General features: G+C 39.3%; 1 protein-coding gene across 3 annotated transcripts; it reads right to left on the minus strand.

The window, feature by feature from the left end:
- Positions 1–172: 172 nt before the first annotated feature.
- Positions 173–26106, minus strand: LOC106084042 (serine protease easter). Of its 3 annotated transcripts, XM_013247464.2 has the most exons (6): positions 25879–26106; positions 11689–11846; positions 11525–11624; positions 4986–5143; positions 1019–1181; positions 173–955 (listed from the first exon to the last, which is right to left on the minus strand). In XM_013247464.2, exons 1-6 carry the CDS (start codon positions 25955–25957, stop codon positions 225–227), a joined length of 1389 nt encoding a protein of 462 aa, XP_013102918.1. In that variant the 5' UTR covers positions 25958–26106; the 3' UTR covers positions 173–224. The 3 variants fall into 3 exon arrangements, with proteins under 3 accessions (XP_013102918.1, XP_013102919.1, XP_013102920.1); XM_013247465.2 differs by lacking the exons at positions 11525–11624; positions 11689–11846 and having other exon boundaries at positions 25879–26105; XM_013247466.2 differs by lacking the exons at positions 173–955; positions 1019–1181; positions 4986–5143 and adding an exon at positions 5525–6416 and having other exon boundaries at positions 11468–11624.
- Between the last annotated feature and the right edge of the window lie 1564 nt (positions 26107–27670).

Below are 27670 nucleotides of genomic sequence, written 5' to 3' on the forward strand. Positions count from 1 at the left end.
ATTTAGGTAGCTCCCCTGTTATATTTTCGTTAAGATCGTCTCAAAAGATCTTCAACGTTTGCCTAAGATAAGGCTTTATTCTAATAAACTAGGACTTAACACACATATTTCTTGCAGTATTATTCAAATCCTCAATATTTGTCAAAACCTTTTTTCTCCAATACTTAAACAATTCCATATATATACATATTTATTCAACCAAACACACACACAAAACAAAACATCTACGGTTTAATATTGTTTAATATCCAATCGGCGTAAGCTCCTACACGCGTATAAACTCCTGGCCAACCAGGCAAACCACAAGGCTTTGGACCAAATGACACAATGCCAGCCAAAACATATACATCACGTTTATCAATTCTCTGCTGGATGACCAAGGGACCACCAGAATCTCCACTGCATGAGTCAACACCAGCCTGACCACCAGCACACATTTGACTATTCTGTAGATTGACTTTTTTCGGAGCATATTTCTGGCGACATGTTTCAAAATTCCAAGCATCCACACCGGCCTTTAGTTTGAGAGCACTGCTACTACCGGTTTCTGTAGCACCAAATCCAACCACATCTAATTTCTCGCCATCAAAGGTTCTTGGGCGCAATTCAGTCTGAATGGGCAAGCACACAGGACTGACGAAATCTGTATAGGTCACCTCTCTGGCGAGGCGAATTAAAGCTATGTCATATAAATGATTGAGATCACGTGAATTGTAGCTGGGATGGAAGACAATCTCCTGTATGGCCACATCCACATGAGGATCGGCACATTCAAGACGATTATTAACAGATTTTGTACAATCAGGATCAGTAGAGCGATCCCATTCTCCCAAACGAATGCCTGTTGGTTTCCAATCTGCAGGCAGACCAGCACCAGTTACACAATGGGCGGCAGTGACTACATAGCGCTTATTAATAAGGGTAGCACCACAATGAAAGCCTTTGGCATTCGCAGCTAAAAAAAGGAAATTTTCAAATTATTTAGAGAATAAAAACCATTTACAGAATAAATACTTACGTTTTGTATATTCAATTAAAGCTAACCATGGATATTCATCGATTTTGGTAACATTGCCTGAGTAGATGCGATTGTCAAAGGATTTTCCACATTCACGAATAGTGGGCAGTAAACTTTCCCCAGACACATAGAAACGACTTCCGCTTTCCAGAACGCAACAGACCTAAAGCAAATTAAATTTAATATGTGAGTACATTATTGGGGAAATTCTTAGTTTCCCTATTTTCTTTAAAAGTGTCATATCTCGAAAATTTACATATGCAAACATCAAATGTAATGGAACGCAGCTTGGACTGTTAGAAGATTGTTTTCATACATTCCAGCGAATAATGAACAATAACAAATAAAAGCGTGCTAAGTTCGGCCGGACCAAATCTTGGCAACCCATCACCATGGATTCTGCTAAAAATTTATACAAAATAAAATAAGTTTTACTCTACATACAAAATTCCTGTCAAAATGCAAATTTTGCCCATGAACATTCCACTAAGGAACAGGGGCCAACTTCTCACATGTCAATGAGTGCAGTCCGATTAAAGTTTTAAGCTCAATGATAAGGGGCCTCCTTTTTATAGCCGAGTCCGAACGGCGTGCCGCAGTGCGACATCTCACATATGTTGCCAGCATTAGGAGGGGAATACAATCACTGAAAATTTTTCTGATGGTCTCGCCAGGATTCGAACCCAGGTGATTAGCGTCATAGACGGACATGCTAACCTCTGCGCTACGGTGGCCTCCAAATTTCTGTCAAACCATCAAAAATAAAAGCTTCAAGGAACCGAACTAGGACGATCGAAGGACCGGTTTACACGGGAGCTATATCAGGTTATGGACTGATTTTTGCCGTACTTGGCACAGTTGTTTGAAGACATAACAAAACACTACGTGCAACATTTCAGCCAAATCGGACACAAATTGCGGCTTCCCGGGAGCAGGAAGTCAAATCGGAAGATCGATTTATACGGGAGCTATATCAGGATATAGACCGATTTGGACCTTAGCACAGTTGTTGGGAGTCACAACAAAAAAATACATGCAAAATTTCAGCCAAATTGGACAATAATTGCGGCTTTCAAAGGCTCAGGAAGTCAAGTCGGGCGATCGGTGTATATGGGAGTTATACCAAGTTATAAATCGATTTGGACCGTGCTAAACACAGTTATTGGAAGTCACAAAAGAACACAAAATGGAAAATTTCAGCCAAATCAGACATAAATTGGGGCTTCCAAGGGCTCAAGAAGTCAAATCGGGAGATCGATATGATCGATAGGAGTTATATCAGGTTATAGCCCGATTTGGACCGTACTTAACACAGTTGTTGGAAGTCATAACAGAACGTCAAATGCAAAATATCAGCCAGGTCGGGCGAAATTTATGGTTTCCAGGGGCTCAAGAATCAAATAGTGAGATCGGTTTATATGGGAGCTATATCAGGATATAGACCGATTTGGACAGTAGTTGACACAATTGTTGGAATGCTACATTCAAAATTTCAGCCAAATCGGATGAAATTTGCGGCTTTCAGGGTCTCAAGAAGTCAAATCGGAAGATCGGTTTATCTGGGAGCTATGTCTAAATCTGAACTGATATGGCCCATCCGCAATCTCCAACGACCCGCCTCAATATTAGATATCTGTAGAAAACTTCAAGCGGCTAGCTTTACGCGTTCGACCTCTATCGTGATTTCGACAGACGGACGGACATGGCTAGATCGTTTCAGAACGACGAGAAGATCAAGAATATATATTCTTAATGGGGTCTTAGACGAATATTTCGAGGTGTTACAAACGGAATGACTGGGTTAGTATACCCCTATCCTATTGTTGTGATACCATTAATTAGAAATTTAGAGCTGTTTTAGAAAATTTCTGGTTAAAGTAAGCTAAAAGAGATTTACTGAACCGATTATCTTGAAATTTTCACAGATTGTGTAGGTTGGTATGGAAGGAAACATAGGCTATATTATTTTTTGATATCGAAAGGGGGGCGGATCCTCACCCATACCCCAAAAGTACTACCCAAAAATAAAAGTGAATCGATCGGGACAATATGGGATTCAAATAAAATGTATTCAAGAGTAGAGTACGAATTTCATAACAAAAGTTGGGTCCAAGTACATGGAGGACCGTCCCAGCCCCAAAACCCCTTAAAATAGGTTTATTTGACTATCATGACAATATGGGACTCAAATGAAAGGTATTCGGGAGTAGATTACAAATATGTGTAGGATTTAGGAGCAGGCTTTATAATTTATTGATAACGGAAGGGGGTGGATCCTCCACCGTTACCCCAAAAACACCACCTAACATCTAAAGTAGACCGATAAGAACAATATGGGTATCAAATGAAATGTGTGCGGGAGTAGATAACGAATCTGGCATACAAATTCATGTCGAAATATAGGGGGTCACCCCACCCCCACAAAAACGCTCAAAACGGGCACATTAGCTAATCACGGATATATGGGACTCGGTTTGTTTGTTCCTTATAGACTGAAAAACGGCAGAATCGATTTTCTCGAAATTTTGGGTTGGTTTGGTAGGAAACATAGGCTATATAATTTTTCGGTATGGGAAGGAGGACGGACACTCCCGAATGGACCGATCGAAACAATATTGGTATCAAATGAAAGGTATTGGAGAGTATAATACGAATATGGTATTAAAATTTGACTATATGATATTAAGCTGAACAGATTTTCTCAAAATTTTCGTACATTTTGTTCTTTTCTCTGGCCTATGTTTCCTAGGCAAAATAATTTTTATATATCGGGGGGAGGCGGACCCTCCCCTAACCCCAAAAACCCCACCCATATCCGAAAGTGGTCCGATGGGCACAATAAGGATATCAAATGAAAGGTATTGGAGACCAGAAAACGAATATGGTATTAAAATTTGGGACCCAGTTTCCAGCGGGCCCTTCAATCCAAAACTCCTCTAAGCAGATATATTCGAAGTTCTTGTCAATATGGGACTCAAATGGAAAGTATTGGGCAGTAGATTACAAATATGGCATAAAACATTAGGGCCAAGTAATGGGTGAGGTCGCCCACCCCCAAATATCCCCAAATGGGCATATTAGCAGATCAAGGCTATATGGGACTCAAATGAAAGGTGTTAGAGAGTAGATTACGAATATGACATAAAAATTTGCGTTCAAGTCTAGGTGGCGAGATACTAAAGATACGTCAAATGGGTATTTATGACAACATGGGACTCAAATGAAAGGTATTTGAGAGTAGAAAAGGAATTTGATATCCAATTTTGGAGCCTAGTGTTTTGGGGTACGCCCTAAAGCACCCCCTAAACTAAACTTCATGTCCGTTGGGAATAAAGAATGAATTCAATATCCATATCTGAGTCGAAATGTCTGAGGTGCCATCCCTCCCATAATGAGAGTATTACCCTTACAAAGAACATTACCACCAGGAACCGAGAATGGTCAAATTCCCACACATCAAGGAGTGCTTTCCGATTCAAGTTTAAACTCAATGATAAGGGACCTTTTCTTATAGCCGAGTCCGAACGGCATCCCGCAGTGTGACACCTCTTTGGGGAAAATTTTTTAAATGACCATGCATGGCATTTTACCTCGTAAATGTCGTCAACATTAAGAGGGGATAAACACCGCATTGTTCGATGTTCTCGCCAGGATTCGAACGCGTTCAGCGTCATAGGCTACAATGGCACGAATTCGATATCCGCATTCAGGGCGAAGTGTCCCCACCTTAAAAAGATATTAGAGAGTTAAAGAAGGCGCAGCGGAGCGGGCCCGGTTCGGCTAGTTAAATATCTAAGTAAGTCCGATTGCAGACTGCCACTAGAACCCAACCAACTACTATGTTTTCATCTAATACAAGCAAAATGATAGTAAAGATTAATTTGATGATGTTTGATTAAAATTGAAATCGTAAATTATACCAAGTTATGACAATCTGAACAAAATATGATGGTACAAGTTAACTTACGTAGGCATTTGATCCCTCACGATGACATAAGTTCTGTTGTAAAAACTGCGTATCTTCAGGGGTTCTTAAGGGGTTTGTCAGCAACGACAGCAAAGGCGGACATTGGGCAATATTGATGCAAGTACCCATTGTCTTTTTGGAACTTAAACATGGTTGATCTGAAAAATTAAAATATTGACAAATTGAGTCCCGTTATTTCCGTATATTAAAATAATGAATTATTACTTAGCGAATTTACCCATTTCAATATGAGTTTACAGAGTAAAAAAAAGTGTAAAATGAATCAAGAAAGTAATTAAAAACAAAAACACAAATTACAGCTAAAAATTTAAATAATAACTCTTAAGTAATATGAAATGTTAAAAAAAAATTATATTTGGGCGAAAAAAAAAATTGTCCGACTGAGTCGAATTTCGTATATACTCTCCACCATAGATCAGATTTGAGAAGTTCTCCGAAAATTTATTTCTATGCGAACCCCTCCACATTTTTCTCCTATTTGCTCGAAATTCAGCGTGGTTAACGACAAACCAAACAAATAACGCTCTAGTCAATTTTTATTTATATGCGTTTCAAATGTCGTTTCCAATAATTTATACCAACAAAGCGATGGATATAAATATTCTGCTTTAAAATCTTTGTTTTTATTCACTCTTTGGTCTTAACAGTCTTTATGTGATATCCTTTTCATAATTGCTTTTTAAGCTTTAATGCTATTCAATATCCAATCAGCATAAGCTCCCACTCGAGTATAAACTCCCGGCCAATCAGCGGTACCACATTGAGTTGGTCCAAATGAGACAAGGCCAGCCAAAACATACACATCACGATTATCTAGCCTTTGTTTCACCACCAGAGGACCACCGGAATCACCACTACACGAATCTACACCGGCTTGGCCACCAGCACACATTTGCGTATCCTGCAGGCTGATCCTTCTAGTTGCATACCTCTGGCGACAGGTTTCGAAATTCCAAGCATCAATGCTGGCTTTAAGTTTACGTGCACTGCTGGTGCCAAATTCAGTGGCACCAAAGCCAATAACATCTAATTTTTGTGCCTCAAAAGTTCGGCTTCGCATCTCTGTCTGTATGGGAAGACAGACAGGACTTACAAAATCCGTATACGCCACTTCACGGCTAAGACGTATGAGTGCAATGTCATTCCATCGATTTGTATCACGCGAATTGTAACCAGGATGAGAGACTATTTCTTCAATGGCTACATCCAAATGGGGATCAGCACATTCGAGGCGATTATTAACTGATGTCTCGCAGTCACGGGTGGTAGTTCGATCCCATTCGCCAAGACGTATGCCAGTTGGTAACCAGCCAGCTGGAAGGCCACTTCCGATTACACAGTGGGCTGCAGAAATAACATAACGTTTGTTTATTAGAGCGGCTCCACAATGAAAACCTTTGGCATTTCCCGCTATATTGGGTGACAAAAAATATGAAGCTTTTAGATTGTGGGCATTACGAAGATGATGATATTAAAAAGGACAACCTGAACTTTAAATTTTAAATCCAGAAAATGTATATCCAACATTTTTTTTTGTATATTTGTAGTCTGACGGACTTGGCAATAAAAAGGAGGTGCGTTATCATTAAGCTATAATTTGAATCGGCCTGAACTTATTGATATAAGAGAAGTATCCCTACTGTCCCTTAACAGAATACTCATGGGCAAAGGAAGATACCTTCTTGTTCCGTTTAAACGGCCAAACCGCTTTAAGGTTAGAAAATCGAATAATTTGCGAATGTTCACATCCGCTCATTCAGACAAATTCTCAAAGAAATAAGAAACTAAAGAGGAAATTCTTCTGTATGCCTCGCTACATACCCACAGATTCTAATTCCCATAGCAAGTGTAATGTAGTTTCTAGTCTTACAATCCATCTGCTCTACAATTCTTAGAATATCTCTGTGGTCTGGCACCCAGAACAAGTGAATTTTGAACTGTTCAGGTATCTCGTAGACAGCTGACAGCAGTTTTGGAATTTAGAAATATATTCTTCAGAGTAATAAAGGCTGAATTTTTAACTTTTCAGCCGATAGGTGGACGAGGGGAGTTTTTTAATGGAGAAATATGATCCCCACGGATTTAATGGTTTCCTGGCCGTCTGAGAAGATATTTATGCCAATCGTCGTTAATATAATAAAACATATTAACCTCAATAATTCCGCAGGTATACGTCGAAGACTGAAACGGAAGAAGCCGCTTGATCTTCCAAGATTTTAAATTTTGTACAAAAGTCTGGAAAAAAATTGCTTGTTAGTGGTAAAAAACTAGTTGCAGACAATAAATAACAAAAATAGTATTAACCGTTCCACCATTTCTTTTATTGCAAGGATCTCCGCTTATTACACTCTCCTAGTTCCTAGTTCGCCAATATATAACACGCGATTTGAATCCCAACTATTGCCAATGGCCAAAGTATTCTGCTCTTTTAGTAAATGGGTCATTCTCTTCTTCCAATGAGACAAGTGCCACCATGGATATTGGATTGTATCGTCTAAGACGGTTGATGCCTAGACCAATTTCGCTCACCCACTTCGTACGTAGAGCCTCCTAAAGTTTTTCGGCAAGAGCGCCGGACCGCAAGACCGCAATATCAAATGCTACCACGTCTACATCCCCTTTAAAGAGACAATAATAGATTGTTAATTGTTATATATAAAAGTAGGGAAGACAGTACACCTCTCTTAGGTGTCCCTCTGCTGACACACCTTTGTAGACCAACGATCTATTGGTCCACTCCTGCCGTAATACATCTTTTAGTAAGTAAGTTATAAATAAACTTTCTTACCGTAGTATTGATGCCCAGAGTCTACATCTCATGATTGTCAACGGTTGTACATTATTGAAGGCACCCTCAATGTCAAGAAATGCTACTATTGTATATTCCTTGGCAGAAAGAGGGTGAACTTGCCCTTACTATAAGCGTGCAATTGCCCAGCAATACGATCTCTAGGAATCTTCGCCCTGAGACATGTACCTCTCTAGAGTCTCTAGCATAAAATATGACGGACCAGTAGAAGGAAATCTTTTAGTTTGCTGTTTTTGGTCCCTTTGTGCTCCTCCATCCATGAAAGGGAAAATTCTAGAGACAATCTACACCTGATGGTCAGAGTTCTAGGGCGATAGAAGCCAGGACTGAAAATTGTGCATATAAATGCTCAGAGCCTTAAGAACAAAATTGATTAGTTCCGCTAACTATTTGAGAAATCCGGTGTTGACGTTATTACGGTCTCGAGACATGGTTTCAACCACATTATGGGAATAGACTGGTACTCGTAGATGGTTACAGGTTTTTAAGATCTGATCGAGATGGCAGAGGTGGTGGAGTTGTTATTTATATAGAAAATTACATAGATTTCAGACCTATTGCTTCGTCTGGTTCAACAGACAAAGTTGAATATTTTATTGCCGAATTGCACTGTTTGCGTAGAAAAGTTCTGGTTGGTGTTGTATACCGTGAAAGTAAAAGAGTGAAATATGATGACTTTGTGAAGAGACTTGAGGATATAAACTGTTATTATAATGATATTATAGTCGCTGGTGACTTTAATAATAATGTGCTTGAAACAAACACATTTGACGGGGAGCATGCAATCAATAGGGTTGCATGTTGTTAATTCCAATACTGCCACACACTATACAACGGTAACAGAGACTCTTATTGACTTGTTCTTCGTAAGTTCCAAGACAGATGTGAAGTTATATGATCAATTATCGGCACCTCTATTTTCAAAACATTTATGTTTTCTGACTTATGGCGTTCCAATGGAATATACAAATATATCCCATACGTACAGAGACTATAGAAACATTAATTATAACTCACTACTTTGTAAAATTGGATGCACAGACTGCATTTCTTCAACGTAATGTGAGTCAGTTTTTCGACCAATGTGTTCCGATGAAGACCCGAACTGTTTTTACGAATGAGAATTAGTGGTTTGATAATGATATTAAAGTATTGATACGTAAAAGAGACTGTACGTACTCTCGATGGAAGCGTTTTAGAACACCTGAACCCTTTAAAGATTACAAGCGTGCAAGGAATCATACCACTTCTTGTATATAGGCGAAGAAAATAGCTTATTTTAGTTGTAAATTTCAAGAGGCATTGAACACGAAAGATACTTGGAGACATATAAAGTCAATTGGAATAGGAAGTGATAATGCATTGGTAGTCATGTTGATTTAGATGAGATTAATAGGAGTTACATTTCTACGACAGTGAGTTTAGTAACGTAAACCATAGTAGTAACAACACCTCGCCAGACCTACGTTTTGATCTTGAGCGTTTTGAACAAAGCGATATCGTTAGCGCTGTAGAATCGATAAAGTCTAATGTCATTGGTTCTGATGGTATTGACCCGCGAATTTTTAGGCTGATTCTACCCTTTATTCTTCCGTATATGTGCCATCTTTCCAACAATATTATTTTAAGGAGTAGCTTGGGAACGGGCAAGGATAGCAAAGCAATACTTCCATACATCTCTTAGATATTTGAGACTCTAGTCAACCGGAAAATATCAGGATATATTGCGAATAATTCGCTGCTAACAGATTTTCGCAGTTTTTACTGCACTTTTGAAAGTAGTTGAAGATGTAAGGAGTGATATTGACAGCGATTCTTGTTCTTTTAGATCAATCAAAGGCATTTGCTTCCGTTGATCCCAATATACTTTGCCTTTAACTGAAACATTTATTTAAATTTTCTGAAAGAACAACGGATCTTATATTTTCCTATCTTTCGAATAGAAGCCAATCGGTATGTGTTGATAGCCGGTGTTCTAGTTATCTACCGGTCTCAAGAGGTGTTCCACAGGGGTCTGTATTGGGTCCACTCCTTTTTTCGCACTCCTATAGCAATGAATTTCCTGGACAGTTGCGGAACTGTGGTATTCATATGTATGCCGACGACGTACAGCTGTATATGAACTCCTCCCCGGAGAGGCTGATCGATGGCGTACTAAGCCTTAATAGTGACTTGGATAGGATAAACACATGGGCAAACGCCAACAAAGTCAAAGTGCCTTGTGGTTGGTAGGAATCGGGTGACAATGCCGCCCAATCTTGAGATTGTTTCATTTGCAAGGAACCTTGGGTTGGAGTTTGATGATAGACTTTCAGGGAAGAATCATGTCAATACGACAGTGGGCAGGACCTATGGCGTTTTACGAAACTTAGATATGAGTCGACAGTATACCCCTTTGTCAATAAAAATGCTTTTGGCTAGGACATTTATTCTGCCGAAACTATTATACTCTTGCGAGGTTTTTTACGGTTGGTGATGTAACTTATAGGAATAAATTGCACATGGGCTTTAACGATGTCGTTAGATACATTTTTGATTTGCGTAGAAGAGACCGGGTATCTGACTTTGCCAGACAAGTATATGGTGTCTCATTTAACTCGTTCCTTAAGCTAAGCTGCTTGCAAATGATCCACAAGATTATTTATAACAATGAACCGTCATATCTGGCTTCTGTATTGCGTTTTGCCAACTCTACTAGAGTTAAACAAGTAATACAAATACGTCATCAATATCGTGTATCTGAACAACAGTTCTTTGTTAATGCTATACGTCTCTGGAATAATCTTCCCAATAGTATTCAAATTATAAGTAATGATTGACAGTTCAAATCTTCGTCTTGTTGTTGTTCGTTGTCTTTTTTATAACTATTAACTAATTTATTTTATCAGTAACTTTGATTAAATTGTTAAATTTTCCTTAAAGTTTATTTTTCTAGTTTATTTATATTTTTTCTTTTAATTTTTTTATTTAAATATTGTATCAGTAACTTTGCTTAAATTGCTAAATATTTTTTACCAATTATTGGACTATTTAAATGAAAACTTGTTGAACTCATTGTATTTATCAATTTACCAAACTAAGCTTTACATAAGACATTGTCTTTCGCATGGGCTTTATCATTATTAAAGTACAAATACAAATACATCCCACAAGTATATAGTACAAGCTGATACAAGCAAAATATATCTCTCTTAGCCAGGAAAACTGCTTTTGGAACATAAGCTAAACCTGAACGCGAATTCAAAGGCCTGCGCAAGACCATTAATTCCCGCTTTCAAGACACACTAACAATCATAGAGAATTTAAAGAACTGAACTCTTCGTTTAAAAATACAACATTTGCAGAGTTGTTTTTTTCATCGCGACGCTTCTCGACACTCTCATTCTGTTTAGGCCTTAAGCAAGTCGTTTAGGGCGTTGGAAATCCTCTTGACTATCATACCAATGTTCTCCAAAGTGTCGACTTTCTGTTCAGGCCTACAAGGGATAGCGATGCAGAATGTGTGCCTAAAGTCATTTCATTCCGCCTATCTTCTGTTCAGAGGAGGAACCTTACCTGCAGTATTATCATAAACTGCTTTAACAATTCAGAAATTGTGGCATTTTACCTAACAGCTCAGGTTGTCCTTTCTTTTTACATTACAACAACCTACGTTTCGTGTATTCGATTAACGCCAACCATGGATATTCATCTATTCTGGTAACATTACCTCCAATGATGCGATTTTCAAAGGACTTTCCACATTCACGAGTTGTTGGCAGCAATCCTATTTCATTGGCGGTGTTTCGATTTTGAAACTTACAGCATATCTAACAAAGATGATTTAGAGAGGGGAGGGAAAGAGGAAGAGCAAATTGTATAAAGAAAACTTACATAGACAACTGAACCCACTTGAGCGCATAAACTTTGCTGCAAGTATTGGGTTTCTTGGGGGGTTCTTTGGACATTTCTCAAAACTTCCAATGACGCGGGACAATCTACGATATTGACACATTGGCCCAATGCCCGATCAGGGGTATAACACTGTTGATCTGTAAAATATTTATATTGCGATTGGTTTGGAGGGGAAATATTTTTAGACTAATCATGCAAAGCCCAAAAGCATGCAAATTTAATGAGCCAAAATATAACTTCTTAAGGATATGACAAAAAAATTTTGATTATATAATAGTCGACTAACAAACAACCGAACTACACAAAATGTTGACTAATCTATATGGAATCGAGGGTATTAAAAGGGCATATATAAAACATTGCCCTAAGATTTGGAGAAAATACGCATTATAAATGTCCAAGAATATGCAGATCGAACTACAAACAGAGATATTAAAGAATAGCGTTGCTAGCATGCGGTTTAAACCCTCTTGAAAGTGCATAGAGTAAGTGTTCCTTTTTCGCCCTTATTGAAACGTGGGTTGCATTAGAAGTTTAATTTCCTATCCATTAAAACACCCTGTTATTGTTCGCTTTCAGTAAATGGAACATTCTATCATCCCAAGGAAACAGGTGCCAGCGAGGGTACCTTGTATCTGCTACTAAAAAGGACAAATAATACCATAGACAGATTCCTGAAGTTTGTCTATTAAAGTGTCGGAAAACTTCGTAATAGCCACGTCAACAGCATACGCGATCACTTTTGCGCCACGTTTTTTTTTCGGAGACAATAATATTAAATGTTGTTAATGGCTGTGTTCCTAAGAAATTGGGACATAACATCTCCTTGAGGTGTGCCTCTACTGTACCATCCTTGTAGATCCAAAGTTTCCTAGCCTGTTGTAATACGTCTTTTAGTATAGGGTAAGAGTTCCGTTTTCGCCCTTTTTGAAACGTGGGTTGCATTTGAACTTTAATTTCCTATCCATCAAAACACCCTGGTATTTTTCGCTTTCAGTATATGGAACATTCTCTCATCCGAAGGAAACAGATGCCAGCGAGGGTACCGTGTATCTGCTACTGAAAAGAAACTTCGTAATCTCCACGTCATCAGCATACGCGATCACTTTTACGCCACGTCTTTTTTTCGGAGACAATAATATGTTGTTAATGGCTGTGTTCCTAAGAAATTGGGACATTACATCTCCTTGAGGTGTGCCTCTACTGTACCATCCTTGTAGATCTAAAGTTTCCTAGCCTGTTGTAATACGGTAGGATAACGTCAATGTCAAAAAATACTATCAATGTATATTCTTTGACTATATCATGAAGGGATGCTTCTGTCATCTTGCTCTTGCTTTAAGTATGCTGTTGTTGTTCTTCTTGTAGCAGTGTGTTGTGTGTTATCTTTCGTCTGCTGTCTGCTTTCGTTCTGTTGAATATCCATATTAAGGAACGCTGCAACAAAGGTGGGTTGTGTCTAGAAGGATCTGGTTCTTAGACGAGTGGGCAGTTAAACAGAAGACGTATGGTCCCAGGTCACAATCGGGACACACATCCTGACCATTGGCATCAATTCGTTCTCTGTAGGAGTTGAAGCGGCTGCATCTGCCGGATCGTGATTGAGCCAAAACAATAGGACCACATTCACCTGGTAGCTATTCACCGAATCTGTAGCCGTGTCTGCATGAATATTATCTCGACCAGGGCTGCGAAGACTTGCCCTCGACTCCAGATAGGAGTCGGGGCAAGCGTTCTCAACTTTAAACCAAACCCCGACTCCTGCTAAATAGTCTGACTCCGTCTTCGACTCCTGCCTCAAAATCTCGACCCCCGCAGCCCTGGTCTAGGCAACGGCATTCTTAATATTATTCCACTGCGTGTCACATAGCTGACGAGACGACACTGGCGCTGCATAAATTACCACAAACCGGTCAATCTCTTTGTATGTGGTCAACAAGGTTTCTTTGTCAGCACCCCAAGTGCTGTCGGCAAGTGACTTGAGGACCTTGTTTCTATTTTGACCGCAAATTGCTGTGGCATGTTGGAGGAATGTGTAAGAGCTATCAAATGTATTTTGGGACACTTGATGGTCGAAATCGTTACTCCATCGACTTTGCTCGATATTCACCAAGTGAACAATGTGACTGAAGATTTAGTGGCAGAATCAGTGGTAAGTTCGTTGAGGTAGACGTTTAGCCTATCGCAGATGTCATCACTCGCTGGCGGTCCTGATGCCATGATCGTACAATCGTCCGCACATGATACGATCTCTATGCCGTCTGCAGAGAGTGAAATGGAGGATAGGTAGAGGTTAAACAATTCCGGAGATATCACCCCGCCTTATGGAACTCTCCGCTTCACTGTACGGTGATCCGAATTCTTATCCCTTAATACCGCAAAAAAATGGCGACCGATAATTCGCTACCCAGCGTTTCAGGCCTGGCTGAAGGGACGTGTTGGCGATGTACTCCAATAGTTTGGCATAGCTGTCCGTGTCGAATGGTTTCGATATGTTTAGTGCCACTAATATCGCCCTATCTCATGGCTTGGGATGATTGAAACTACGGCAAATGTGTGCGGTGATGGCATGCAAAGCAGTTGTGGTGCTATTTTAGGCGAATGGAAATGCACGAAAAAAAACGTTTGGACCATTTTTACGACAAACAAATTGCTTTTACCAAGTTTTTCTTTTATAATAACATAACATAACTTTGTTTATTGCAACCCCTTTAGCAGCTTCGCATACGGTAAAAGAACATTTCTTTTATTGTAAACTGAAAAACTCTTTCATGGCAAAAGTGTTTCTATAGCCGCAAACGATTATTCGTTAACCTAATAATTATTCTCGTGTGTTTCTCTTACTAGAGAGAAAACGTTAGTATTTGAGTGCATAGGCCAGTTATGGTCAAAAATATTCCCACTATTACACATTACTGTGTATATACACAAGTAAATAATCCCAAGCAAACCCATGGGCTTGCATATAATTGGAATTGTCTGCTCGTTACTGTTTTAGACACATTACAACATACACAACATTTTTTCCTTTTTCTTGACTGATGAAAAAGTAGTCAGTTTGTTGAACAGATACCAAAAAGTCCAAATTGGACATACCAACAATGGACAGTCTAATGAAAAAATCATAACAATATAGCATAACGAATACAGCAGATGATAATACAAAATCATAATAGAGTTGTGCGAAAATGAAAGGCTTTTAACATAACTGCCTATCATAACATCGAAATAAATCCAAAAAATCCAATACTTTCAGGGTAAACAACCTTATAATTGTCACAAATTCTTGCGAGAATTTATCTTTAACAAGCATGTACTTCTATCGTAAACAAAGTCCAACTTTTCACAAAAGAAATTTACTTGTCGAAAATTTCCTTTATGTGAAACGAATTATTATTTTGCGTGTGGTGAGCAAAGGGAGATCAGTCTATACGACTTTTCTTACTCAGGTCCTTGCCAGGTTTCAGTAGCGGAATCGCTCTGCTCATCTTCCAGACATCGGGTACCTGTTCAAAAACAGGTTGAGGACAGTTGTAAGGATGAATAACTGTCCATAGGCTCGGAGACTTCTAATACGACGAATGGCTCTTCTCTTAGTCGAGATGCTCAATAAATTGACGGTTGAACAACCAGGCGCATCACTTAGGGTAAGTCATGTTACGTCGCCAAAAGCAAGTGAGGTCCTGTAATCTTTTCTTCCGGGGTTCGAGAACGACTTAACAGTAGACAACAGCTTGCCCAAACCGGTATCTAGGTTACATTACCTCAAGTGTTCCAGCCACATTTTCCGCCTATGTTCATTGACTACCCTATTGGATTCCAGTTTTAGCTCGCTGATTCCGAGGTTAGAGGGGTTCGTTCAATAAATCCCATCACGCTCCTCTGCGAGTACCATAGTCTGGACCGTAAAATTGGGCCGCACTTCGGGTATTCGACGGGCTGTTATAAAGCCAGCTGCTGCTGCGTAATAATGTCTCGAAATTTCTTCTCGGCAACTAGAACATTGGATGGAGGTGTCACCTCACTGAAGCGGCGATTGGTGTACTCTATGAAGCCGACCCAATCAGCCATCTTCTCATTGATAAACGTCGGATGGTCGGTTGAGGATGCGTATTATGGGGAGGAAATATGAAAAAATGACGGCTTGCCAGATATAGGTTTGGGCAAGGAAATGACAGCTTGCCATTACCTCAAGTGTTTCAGCCATATTTTCCGCTTATGTTCATTGGCTACCAAATTTGATTCCAGATTCAGCTCGCTGATTCCGGGGTTAGAGGGATTCATTCAATGAATCCCATCACGCTCCTCTGCAAGTACCATAGCATGGGCCGGGAAATTGGGCCGCACTTTGGGTATTCGACCGGCTGGTTTTTGGCAACTAGAATATTGGAGGGAGGTGTCACCTCACTGAAGTGGCGATTGGTGTACTCTCTGAAGCCAACCCAATCAGTCTTCTTATGATTGATAAACGTCCGGCGCTGGGAAGTTATGAAGTCAGGTGGTCGGTCGATGGTGAGAATTATGGGGAGGTGGCCTGACCCCAAAGAGATGATGGCTTGCCAGGATACGTCACTCAGGAGATCAGGGGATACAATGGAGATGTCTGGCGAGCTACTACACCTCCTCGTAATCCTAGTGGGGGCATGCTCATTCACCGTGCAAAACGTGGAGATTTCAATCTGCTCTTCCAAAGCTATGCCACGCTGGTCGTTACCTAGGGGAGAATGCCATGACGTGTGATGCGCATTAAAGTCCCCTAGAACCAGACGATTATGGCCAGATAGTAACCCACTTATGTCGGGGTTGTAAGCCTGACCATTAATCGGTACACAGCTACCAACCGGCGGTATGTACACGTTGTATAGCTCTATCTCGGCAGTACCAGACCTGACTGCTATCCCCATGCAGGCAAGACTGGTCTATTCCTGCACGGAATGATGTATCACGAAGGGCAATCCCCCACCTCCATTCCTTGAGCGATCCTTTCGTAGCACATTGTATCAGTTACAACTGTGCGAGCTGCAAGTGTTGCTAAGCTTTGTCTGCAAGATCGCTGCAACCAATATGTTCTTCCGACTCATAAATCTGCTATCTCGTCGATGTTGCCTCAGAAAACAATTGCAATTCAATTGCAAGAAAGATACACTTCCCGGCATTGGCCAGGTACTGGGGCTGGGGTGTAGAACATGACTTCTTTAGATTTGTTGAGGTATTCGAGGCAGCGGGAGTTTAGTATGACTGCAGTTTATCCCCGCCTCCCATCAGCCTCATCCAATCTTCCAGTCGCTATTTGAAAGATTGAGATTGAGGTCCCTTAGTCTTCCAAGTAGAGATACGTGCCATTTAAGCCCTATGTATTGTCAGAGTAGGCCGATGGCCTAGATAAATGACACGCATGTGAAGAGAGATTGGAGCGTTCTTGCCTTCAAGACCCTAACCATGTGTTTTTGTTAGAAGCATCTGCAGACAAGTTGCCTGTCGGCTTATTGAGTGTAGAAAATCCAATCCACTAGTTGAGGTTCCATTAGATGACAACATGAGTTGAGTCTTTGGAGTACATTTTAAGTCCACTGCCAGGCTTAAGACGTCTGCTGCAAATTGTTTAGAAAGCACTAAAAACGGAACACAGCACAATCGATGTTTTTTAGACATGTCAAGCGCTTACTTTGTCAATAAGAATCATGTAAATCGGTTCCACTATGTGACAGTAGAGAGACACGCATATACATTGCAATCGCCTTGCGATAAACGTCACTCCACGTTTTGCTTTCCTTTAGCTAATATCATCAAATAAATTTCTGTTTGTGTAACAGTCAATTTAAGCAACAATAAATATGTTCGAAACGTGTTAATTCAACATTTGGTGTGTTTTATTTTAGTATTGGATAGACAAACCGAGAAGGGCAAAAATAAAACGCAAAAAATGTTTCCAGTGCACGTCTGTTTGTTTGCCATGAGATGGTAACGCCGTTTGCCAACCTGTCAAAACAAAACGAGGAAAAATGTGAAAATATTTTTTAAATTTAAAAATAAAGTTTGCAAAACACGTGTGGGCATAGAAGTCAAATAAAATTTATTAATATTTGCGTATGCAATTTTATAAAAAACTAGCTGAAACTAGCTGAACCGCTCCGCTGCGCCTTCATTTACTTTATATGAAACAAAATTATCCTTTGAATATTTATTTATTTAGGGCTACCGGGGCAGCCGAGTTGGTCACGTGCTTGGATTACCAGTGCAGGGGTCATGGGTTTAATTCCCGCCAGAAGCCTTGGTCTGTCGCTACTGTGGTATCACAATGGACTTAAAAATGTCTAAGTGAGTCTGTAAAGGACTGCCACTCTTACCTTACCTAACCTAACCATTTATTTTCGACAACTAAAGAGCTACAATGCTACGAAAATAACTTATATATATCGCAAAAGTATAATAATATAAATGCCTTTATCTGAATTCCATATAAAAGTTATTGGTCTATGACTTCCCTCGGAGGGTTTAGGGTCATTAACGTTTGGGTATTAGATATACTCCACTATTAAAGGTCTTTATTTCAGCTTGACATTGTCATGATATCCGATTAAGGGGTGTTTTCGGAGGTGAGAAGGTCCCATGGACACTTGGCCCTGAAAAAATTATCAGCATCGTGCTCTTCTCTTAAATAGCATTTATTTAAACCCCATATTGCCATTGGTTTAAGGGAAGTTTATGATTTGGCCGCAACATTTTTACTCTTTGGGGGTTTGTTTTGGAAAAGAGGCGAATATCAGATTCGTAATACCTTTATTTGAGCCTCATATTGCGATGGTCAGTAAATAATTGTTGTTTGTGGGATGCTTTAGGGAAGGGGTAGACCCCCAGAAAATTGATCCCGATAGTGGGTATCAATTTCGTACTCTTCTCCTCAATACCTTTCATTTGAGCCCCACATTGAAGTGGTTGGTAAATATTCACGATTTAGGGGTGTTTTGGGGAGTGGGGTGGTTCCCCAAACACTTAGCCCTGAACATATATCAGCATCGTGCTCTACTCTCAAATATCATATATTTGAACCCCATATTGTCATTGGCCTCAAAATTGGATATCAAATTCGTTTTCTAATCTCAAATACCTTTCATTTAAACCCCTTATTTCCAAAGCCAGCAAATATGTCCGGTTTGGGGTATGGGCCCTAAAAACTATCAATATCGAGCTCCACTGTCTTGAAGACCCAAATTGTCATGGTGAGCAAATACGTCCTATTTGGACGTTGTTAAGGGGGTGGGACAGACAGACAGTTGGTGCCGAATCTGTTGGGAGTAGACCACGAATCTGTTGATATCAGATTCGTGGTCTACTCCCAAATACCTTTCATTTGAGCCCCATATTTCCGTAGTCGGCAAAAATTATCGGTTTCGGTGGTGTTTTGGGGGATGGGGCGGTTCAGTGATTGGCCCTGAAAATATGTAAATACTTCGTATTACAGCCCCATATTAGAATGGTCAGCAAATACGTCCTATATGGGTGATGTTATGGGGGTGGGGTGCCCCCATACACACTTTTTCCCGAATATTGATATCAGATTAGTGCTTTACTCCGAAAGACCTTTTATTTGAGCCCCATAATGCTATGGTATAAATTTGTCCTCTTTGGGGGTTGTTATTGGAAGGGGCGGCCCCCATACACTTGGTCCCACATTTAGATATTCGTATTCTACACTTAAATACCTTTTATTTAGGACCCATATTGCCATGATCAGTAAATAAATCCTGTTTGGGGGGGTTTTGTGGAAGGGGTGCACCCCCAGAAACTTGGTCTCACATTTGGATACTAAATTCGTATTCAACTCGCAAATAACTCTCATTTGAGTCCCATATTGCCAAGGTAGGTAAATATGTACTATTAATGGGTATTTTGGGGGTTGGGGTGGTCCCCCACACTAAGTCCGACAATTGGATAACAGATATGTTTTCTTCTCTTAAATACCTTTCATTTTAGTCCCATATTGTCATGACTGTCCTATATTTATATTTGGTAGGTTTTGAGGGTGGGGCTGCCCCCCAATTTTTATTTTTTGGTAACTATAAGAGAGCTCACATAATTTCGCTTAAATCGCACCACCCAAATCTGGCGTTTCTGAAAATTAGGGTATGGGGGAAGGTCCGCCTCCCTTCAGATATCAAAAAATTTAGTACCCTTTTTCACAATGGGATCATTATACATCATCTGTGAAAATTTCGAGAAAATCGGTTCAACCGTTTTGGAATCTATCAGGAACAAACAAACGAACACAAATTGATTTTTATATATAAGATTGGTTTTAATTTTATTTTGTCATTCACAATAGAGGATTTCTGCGGGTGGCCACACTTATTTGTGAAAATCATATCATGCCATAGAGGATTTCTGCGGGTGGCCACACTTATTTGTGAAAATCATATCATGCCAATCCTGACCACAGATGTTCTACATAAGCCTGCAGTGGTAATTTATCCAGAACTTCGTTGTTTTGGATAGATGTCATTTTTCATACAAATTTCATTGCACTGCACTATATAGTACAAAAATAAAACACAGCTATTAAAGCACAACAGAAGTGTTTGGCCAAATACCTTAGTGTTCATTAAGCATATATGCACATCACGATTTAACTTATAAAAGCATTTATTTTCCGTTCATTGTACATATTTGCATTTAGTATGTACCCCAACCTTTGACCACCTATTTTAACTTTTATAGCAATTGTTACTAAGGATACTACTACGTGCAAAAAAACGTTTGGAATATCTTTGTGACAAAGTTCAAGTTGAAATTTGCAACAGATCATCATCAAATTTGTCTCATACATATTTTCCAATCGACGAAGTCTATTGAAATTGGAAGAACTCGATTAGGATTTGGATACAGCAACCATATATATGTTCGTCCGATTTGAACTAATATTGTAATAATGTGGTTATTTGTTAACCGATTTTCTTCCTGTTCACGAGGAAGACGAAGGTGGGCCAATTTTAAAACACTGTAAATAGAACGATTTCGATATCTGCAAAGTCATATATTTATGGGTGATCTTAGTCAGAAAACTGAATTGGAAGTGTTAAATTCAGGAGCGTACCGTGAAGGCTCACAGATGTTGGACACTATGTAGCCGGGCTCGTCGTAGGCTCGAAATGGAGCCCGAATCCAAGAATAGTTCGCTGGCTCTAAAGGAGCCTGATTTGACCAATAGATACTGACGCCTCAGTTGTCTGGTGGACCGCGGTGGAGAAAAAGTTCTACAGGTTCAGAGAACATGTTGTCTTGGAGTAGGAGGATTTCGATGAAGAGGACTACGCCCAACAGGCCACTGGAAAATATTCTAGATATCCGACCCATAGACATGCAGACTTAAGCCGATAGGAGAATGGATAGAGGATAGAAACACATCACACCATCGCGGTATAATCCAGGCGACGATAGGAAACCTGGATGGAATATAACCACTGGCACCGTCTTGGATTGACAAAACTCTGGTATTGTCATCTGGAAGAACATTCTACACAGATGGATCAAAGCTAGAGGACAATGTGGGCCTAGGGGTCTATTTTGAGAACTCAGGGACGGAGATCTGTTTTCGACTACCTGACCATAATAGGGTCCCGCAGACGAAGATCCAGGAGATCACGGAATGCGTGAGGTGTTGTGGGGTTAACGCGAGATCGTCGAGTGTGAACCAAAGGCCTGCACAAACCCATTTATTGGTGACTGTTTTTGCTCAACTCGTGAACGCTGAACCCACATGATGTTGTATTTCAAGACTACTGAAGAGCGAGACACTGAAGATGGAGTAAAACGAAATAATTGCTATTGAGCAGATAATTTTAAAAAACACCCACCATTCAGTGCTTGTGAGTATTTTTATCTCGAATTCATCGCCGCTACAGTTAGATATAAGATTCTAATTGTAGCCGTTGAGTGCAGCGGACGTGTTTTTATTTCGCTCCTCAAAGAAAAAAAATATATATCCTTTATATTCCCTCTCCATCGCATACAAGATACTATCGAGCGTATTGTGTAAAAGATGGTAAATCCACCATAGATCAGATATTTACATTATTCCAATTCCTGGAAAAGACCCGAGAAGGACAAATCAACACTTACCATCTCATTGTTGACTACAAAGTCGCTTTCGATACTCCTATACGTTCAAAGGTATTTCAAGCCATGTCTGAGTTTGGTATCCATGCAAAATTAATAAGACTCTGCAGGATGACACTTGCTGATACGCGTTGCTCCGTAAGAATAGGAAAGAATCTCTCCGAACCACTCAATACCAAACGAGGTTTCAGACAAAGAGACAGCGTATCGTGTGATCTCTTTAATATCCTGCTGGAGAAGATTATACGAGATGCAGATATCTAATCACATCTGCATGGCACACTAATCACAAGAGAACACATGCTATTCGCCTATTCCGGTGACATCGATATCATAGGTCGGTCACCGGAAGTAGTAACTGCAGCCTTTGAAAGAATCGAAAGAGAGTCAGTTAAAAAATGGGTCTGGCAGTAAATGGAGATAAGACGAAATGGATGGTCTTAACTCCCAAAACACAATGTACAACCGAGCAGATAAAGAAAATGGAGAAAGTTGGGAACCACAGCTTTGAGATAGTCAGTAACTGTATCTACCTCGGCACCGCCGTAACCGAAACGAATGACACCAGTTTTGAGATAAAGCGAAGAATAATACTGACAAACAGATGCTACTTTGGACTAAGGAAGCAGTTTAGAAACAAGGCCACCTCTCGACACACAAAGATTACACTATACAAGACACTGTACTACCCCTGTTGGCATTGGTACTGTTGAAAGCAGATAAAGCAGTGGAGTATTAGAGAGAAAAATTCTTCGTAAAATATATGGATCAGTCTGCGTTAATGAAGAATATAGGCGTCGTATGAACCATGAGCAGTATGTCGACGATATCATAGTTAAATGCATCAAAATGCAACGGTTTCGTTAGCTAGGTCATGTTGTCAGAATGGATGAAGAAGCTCCAGCAAAGAAGTCTTTTGAAGGCAAACACGGTGGTACACGCAAACCGGGAAAACCAAAAGCCCGATGGAAAGATCAAGTGGTGGGAGACACCTCGAATGTTGGTTTCAGAGATTTTAGAATGAGCGCAGAAGATCGAGGCGCTTGGAAGGCTATTCTGCGTTCGACTAGTGGAACAAAATTTCTGTCATAACCAATTAAAGTAAAGTAAGCAATTTATTTTGGTTAAGCCAGATAATCGTTTTTTATCAACCTCGAGAAAGGTGAGTATGGTTTGATGGCTATAGGGATAGATTTTTGTGTTTTTTTTAATAGGTAATAGAAGGCTGGTATAATATGTATTCACGTGTTGGTGTCTGGGAATAGACACGAGGGATTCATGGGTAATTGCGAAAGCAGAGGAGGCAGTACTTGGAGTGTTTGAGAGGAAAATCCTTCAATAAATATATGGGCCAGTTTTGGGTTAATGGAGAATATAGGCGCCGCATGAACCTCGAACTGTATGAGCTGTATGGCGGCGATAGCATAGTTGAACTCATCTAAATACAACGGTTGCATTGGCTAGGTCATGTTGTCAGAATGGATGCAGTAGCCCCTGCAAAGATGTCTTTTGAAAGCGACCATGGTGGTACACGCAAAACGGGACGACTAAGAGCCCTATGGAAAAATCAAGTGGTACGAGACACCTCGAAACTTGGTATTAGAGACTTTAGAAGGAGCGCACAAGATTTAAGCGCTATTCTACGTTCGGCTAATGGGAAAAATGTTGTGTCATAAATGCGTCGTTAAATTGCCACTTTCTGATTTAAAGAAGTTTATGGTAAAAACTTAAGGACCACTACTGTGGTCCAGAGTTTTCACTTCTGGTGTCTTTGCAAAAATTTTCTCATATTTAAATGATCCTCATCAAATCGTTTCAAAACAGAATAAAGATTGCATTTATACAATATTCATTGCCCTGTTTACACTTATAGAGTCGTAGTTATTAGAATTTTGCATGGATAAAAAGAACTTGCAATTTTATACAGAAACAAGTCCGTTTTTTACAAAAGAAAATTTAGTTGTCCAAAATTTCGTTTTTGGCTAATGAATCAGTTTTTGCGTGTGGTAAGGGCTAAACATTAAAAGGACTTTGTCACTCTTAAAATCATTATCATTGAATTCTATACAGCATAATTCTGAAAACTCCCTGGGAATAAACTCACAGGGAATTAATTTCTCCTCGAATAAAATCCTCCTATCCTGATTGAATGGGGAGAGGAAATTTTTGGGAGAAGGAATTTCGAATTCTTGAAAACAGCTGTTTTGCTTCAGCTGTTTTATAAAAGAACATAAAATGGAAAAATAAGCAAAAAGAAGTTATAAAGGTTGATAAAAAAGGTAACAAACATGTTTATAGTTGCTTTTGTAATGTTTGTTTTAATTTTTTTTAATTTAATAGAGCACAATTATGGCCTACAGCTTGTCACCAAATTTATGTGTTGTGATAACAACTTTCCGTCTTCATCCAACAATCGTTGGCTTAATTAGATGCTTCCAAAGTGGTCTGGTAGACAGTTTAATTGTGGCGTGTTGTCCCTGGTTGCATGCGGGGCACACATCCTGCATGTTGGCGTTTTCCCTTGCCAAAAGGAGTTAAGGTGGCTGAATCGTATGAATGCTGTGGTGGTCTGCCTGAAACGCCGTTTTATCTAAAGGCCTACATTCATGGAACTAGAACTTGAAGATCTAATCGACATTTCCGGACGGCGGCCGCTTTTCTTGGTGGTTGGGACGGCTCCTGGACATAGTGCTGTCGGAAAGCGACTAATGGATTTATTCTTACTCCTGTGGAGTAAATGCTGCCAAATGTGGCGCCAAGTATCTTTGAATTATTGCCCACTAACATTCCATTAAGAAACAGGCAGAAGACTTCTTGCACATCATTAAGTGCCGCCCGATTCTACTTTAAGCTCAATGAGAAGGGACCTCCTTTAAGTATTCGACTCGGAACGGAGTGCCAATGAAATTGAAAAACTTAAGAAAATCTTCTATGGTGTGTACATGACATATTTAAACCGGGAGAACCTAACAAAATTTGTACTTGTTTTTGATGAAAAAGTGAAAAATAATTTCCATATATTTTAAATTGTTTGTAAGTAATAAGATGTTTTTTATAAAAAAATGGTACCTTTTTTATAAAAACATAAAATTCACATCCTAACTCCTTTTCATTTGTTTGGGGGAATTTTTCCCAAGTTTTATCGCCTCATCCTCCCTTTTATATCGATTCAGAATAGCTACTTTTTTCCATGGGAGAGATTTCCCTTTTTCGAAGTTTGTTTAGAATAAGAGAAAGGGAATTAGGGAAAAAACTCCCAGTAAATTGTTATTCAGAATAGGGGAAAAGGGAGTAGGGAATAAACTCCCAGGGAATTGTTATTCAGAATAGGGCTGATAATCTTCTGCACGATGATGGATATCTACATAACAGTGCTTAATATGATACGCAACTGTAAGTTTTTAATATATGTAGGAAATAGCTGATTGATCTATCATAATACTGTATCGTTAATTGGCTATTGCAAGCAAAAGCTTATCCTTATAAAAACCTGTTAAAAACTATCCATAGTGGTAGAGTTATAAATCTCGACTCAGCTGAGACAAAGAGCTGCCGCACATTCTTCTTTTTTTCAAGTGTGATTGTTTCATTTTTCAATGTTTTTTGTTCTTGCTTAAATTCTGTTCATCTTTGTTTAAGGCTTTATTTGAAACATTTTCGGTATATTTACAAAATTATTAATAATATAAACATCACAGTCAAAATCTTATTTTAATATGGGTTATACAACATAAAGCCAATCAAAATAATCGAAAGCGTCGCCATTTATAAACTTATTTCATGTTAATTTTGGATTCCACTCTCTTTTTCAATTCTCAGAATTTTTGTTCGTTTTTTGTTTAAAACACTGAATTTATAATGAACATCAAATGGAAAGAGCATGCTAGTTATAGACTTCCATACACAGCCCATCATCACTTATCACTTTAGAAATTATTTAATATTGATTGTTTGTATTTTTGTATTCGTTTAATAAATCAGAGATTATGGGTAACCCCATAACCTGGAGGGTCACTGTTTTCTATTAAAAAGATAAGACTTGGTCAAGACACTCACTTATTTGCGACAATGAGCCATTAACACAAAAAGCTGCTATAATACAAGCAATTATATGAGTTTTCAAAGAATATCTCATTTTCAAAAAAAAAATATTTTTTTGGGTTTTTTTAATATTATTTCTTATTCTGGTTTAATTGGCGATTTTTTTTATATTTCGGGAATACACCACACGAGATGACGAGATGCTCAAGCGATGACAGACAAAAGTCTACTAAGCCAAGACTCATCAATGAATTGAATTTTAAAATAAACAGAATTATAAGTAATACGGTTTGCCGTCGTTTCAACAAATACAAAGAAGAGATACAACAACCCGAGAAAGAGAGCAAAAAAGGTTGTCTGAGATGATTATAAAAGTCAAAGCTACAGTGGCATTAAAAAAAGTGCTGTCTGTGACTTACCATAAGGAAAATCCAGTATAAGCCAATCTAGCAAAATTGGACTTGGGAAAATACTGAAAAATGAATAGAAAGGCAACCACTCAAAAAATTAACACAACTTCAAGGTCCAATAAAAATTGGGTACGGAAAATGATAAAAAAGAGCAAAGTCAAAGGAAATGAACATGGGTAACAGTTATTAGGTTTGTTTTATTTACCCAATAAGCGGATTTTCTCGCTTATTTTGTATGGAGAAAAATACTTTCCAGGCGGCTAGCCGTATGTCCGTCTATTCATTGCCGCTATTATAAAACATTTTCTCTGTTTTATTTGCCAGTGTAGTTCCTTTCCACAAAAGGAACTAGTTCCTTTTCTATGTTCCTTAGCTTCTTTTTCGTTTGCGATCCCCTTTTTTGATTCCTTCATACAAAACAAAAAAGAGCTTTGAATTGTTGTTTTTAATTGTCCATATAGATAACAAGTAAAAAGGCGATAAGTTAGGCCTGGCCGAACTTTGGATAGCCACCACCTCAGGTATATATGGTGTAAGCCATATCAAAATATGTTCCGACTTGGACCAAATACTTACAAGTCATTGTTCAATTGTGTATAATTTCAGTGAAATCGGATTATAAATGCGCATTTTATACGGGCAAGACTTTAAATCGAGATATCGGTAAATGCGCCTTTTTTGGCCCCAAAACCAGAAATCGAGAGATCGGTTTATATGGCAGCTGTATCCAAATCTGGACCGATCTGGGCCAAATTGAAGAAGGACGTCGAAGAGCCCAACTCAACTCACTGTCCCAAATTTCAGCGACATCGGACAATAAATGCACCTTCTATGGGCCCAAAACCTTAAATCGGGAGATCGGTCTAAATGGCAGCTACACCCAAATCTGAACCGATAAGAGCCAAACTGAAGAAAGATGTCGAAGGGCCTAAGACAACTCCCTGTTCCAAATTCCAGCAATATCGGATAATAAATGTGGCTTTTATAGGCCTAAGACCCTAAATCTGAAGATCGGTCTATATGGCAGCTATATCCAAATTTGGACCAACCTGGGCCAAATCGAAGAATTATGTCGAAGGGCCTAACACAACTCACTGCCCCAAATTTCAGCAAAATCGGTTAATAAATGTGGCTTTTATGAGCCCAAGACCCTAAATCGGCGGATCGGTCTATATGGCGGCTATATTCAAATCTGGACCGATTTGAGCCAAATTGAAGAATGATGTCGAAGGGCCTAACACAACTCATTTCCCCAAATTTCAGCAAAGTCGGTTAATAAATGTGGCTTTTATAGCCCTTAGACCCTAAATCGGCGGATCGGTCTATATGGGAGCTATATCAAGATATAGTCCGATATAGCCCATCTTCGAACTTAACCTGCTTATGGACAAAAAAAA

This window comes from Stomoxys calcitrans, chromosome 2 (genome assembly GCF_963082655.1).
Source record: "Stomoxys calcitrans chromosome 2, idStoCalc2.1, whole genome shotgun sequence".
NCBI lineage: Eukaryota > Metazoa > Arthropoda > Insecta > Diptera > Muscidae > Stomoxys > Stomoxys calcitrans.

Coding starts and splice junctions, on each gene's coding strand:
- LOC106084042 (XM_013247464.2), bottom strand. CDS start 25,957: ATGAGATATTCTTTGAAAACTCATATAATTGCTTGTATTATAGCAGCT. Junction 11,625..11,688: donor AAGTGGGTTCAGTTGTCTAT/GTAAGTTTTCTT, acceptor CATCTTTGTTAG/ATATGCTGTAAGTTTCAAAA. Junction 5,144..11,524: donor TGAAAATCGCATCATTGGAG/GTAATGTTACCA, acceptor TTAATTTTTCAG/ATCAACCATGTTTAAGTTCC.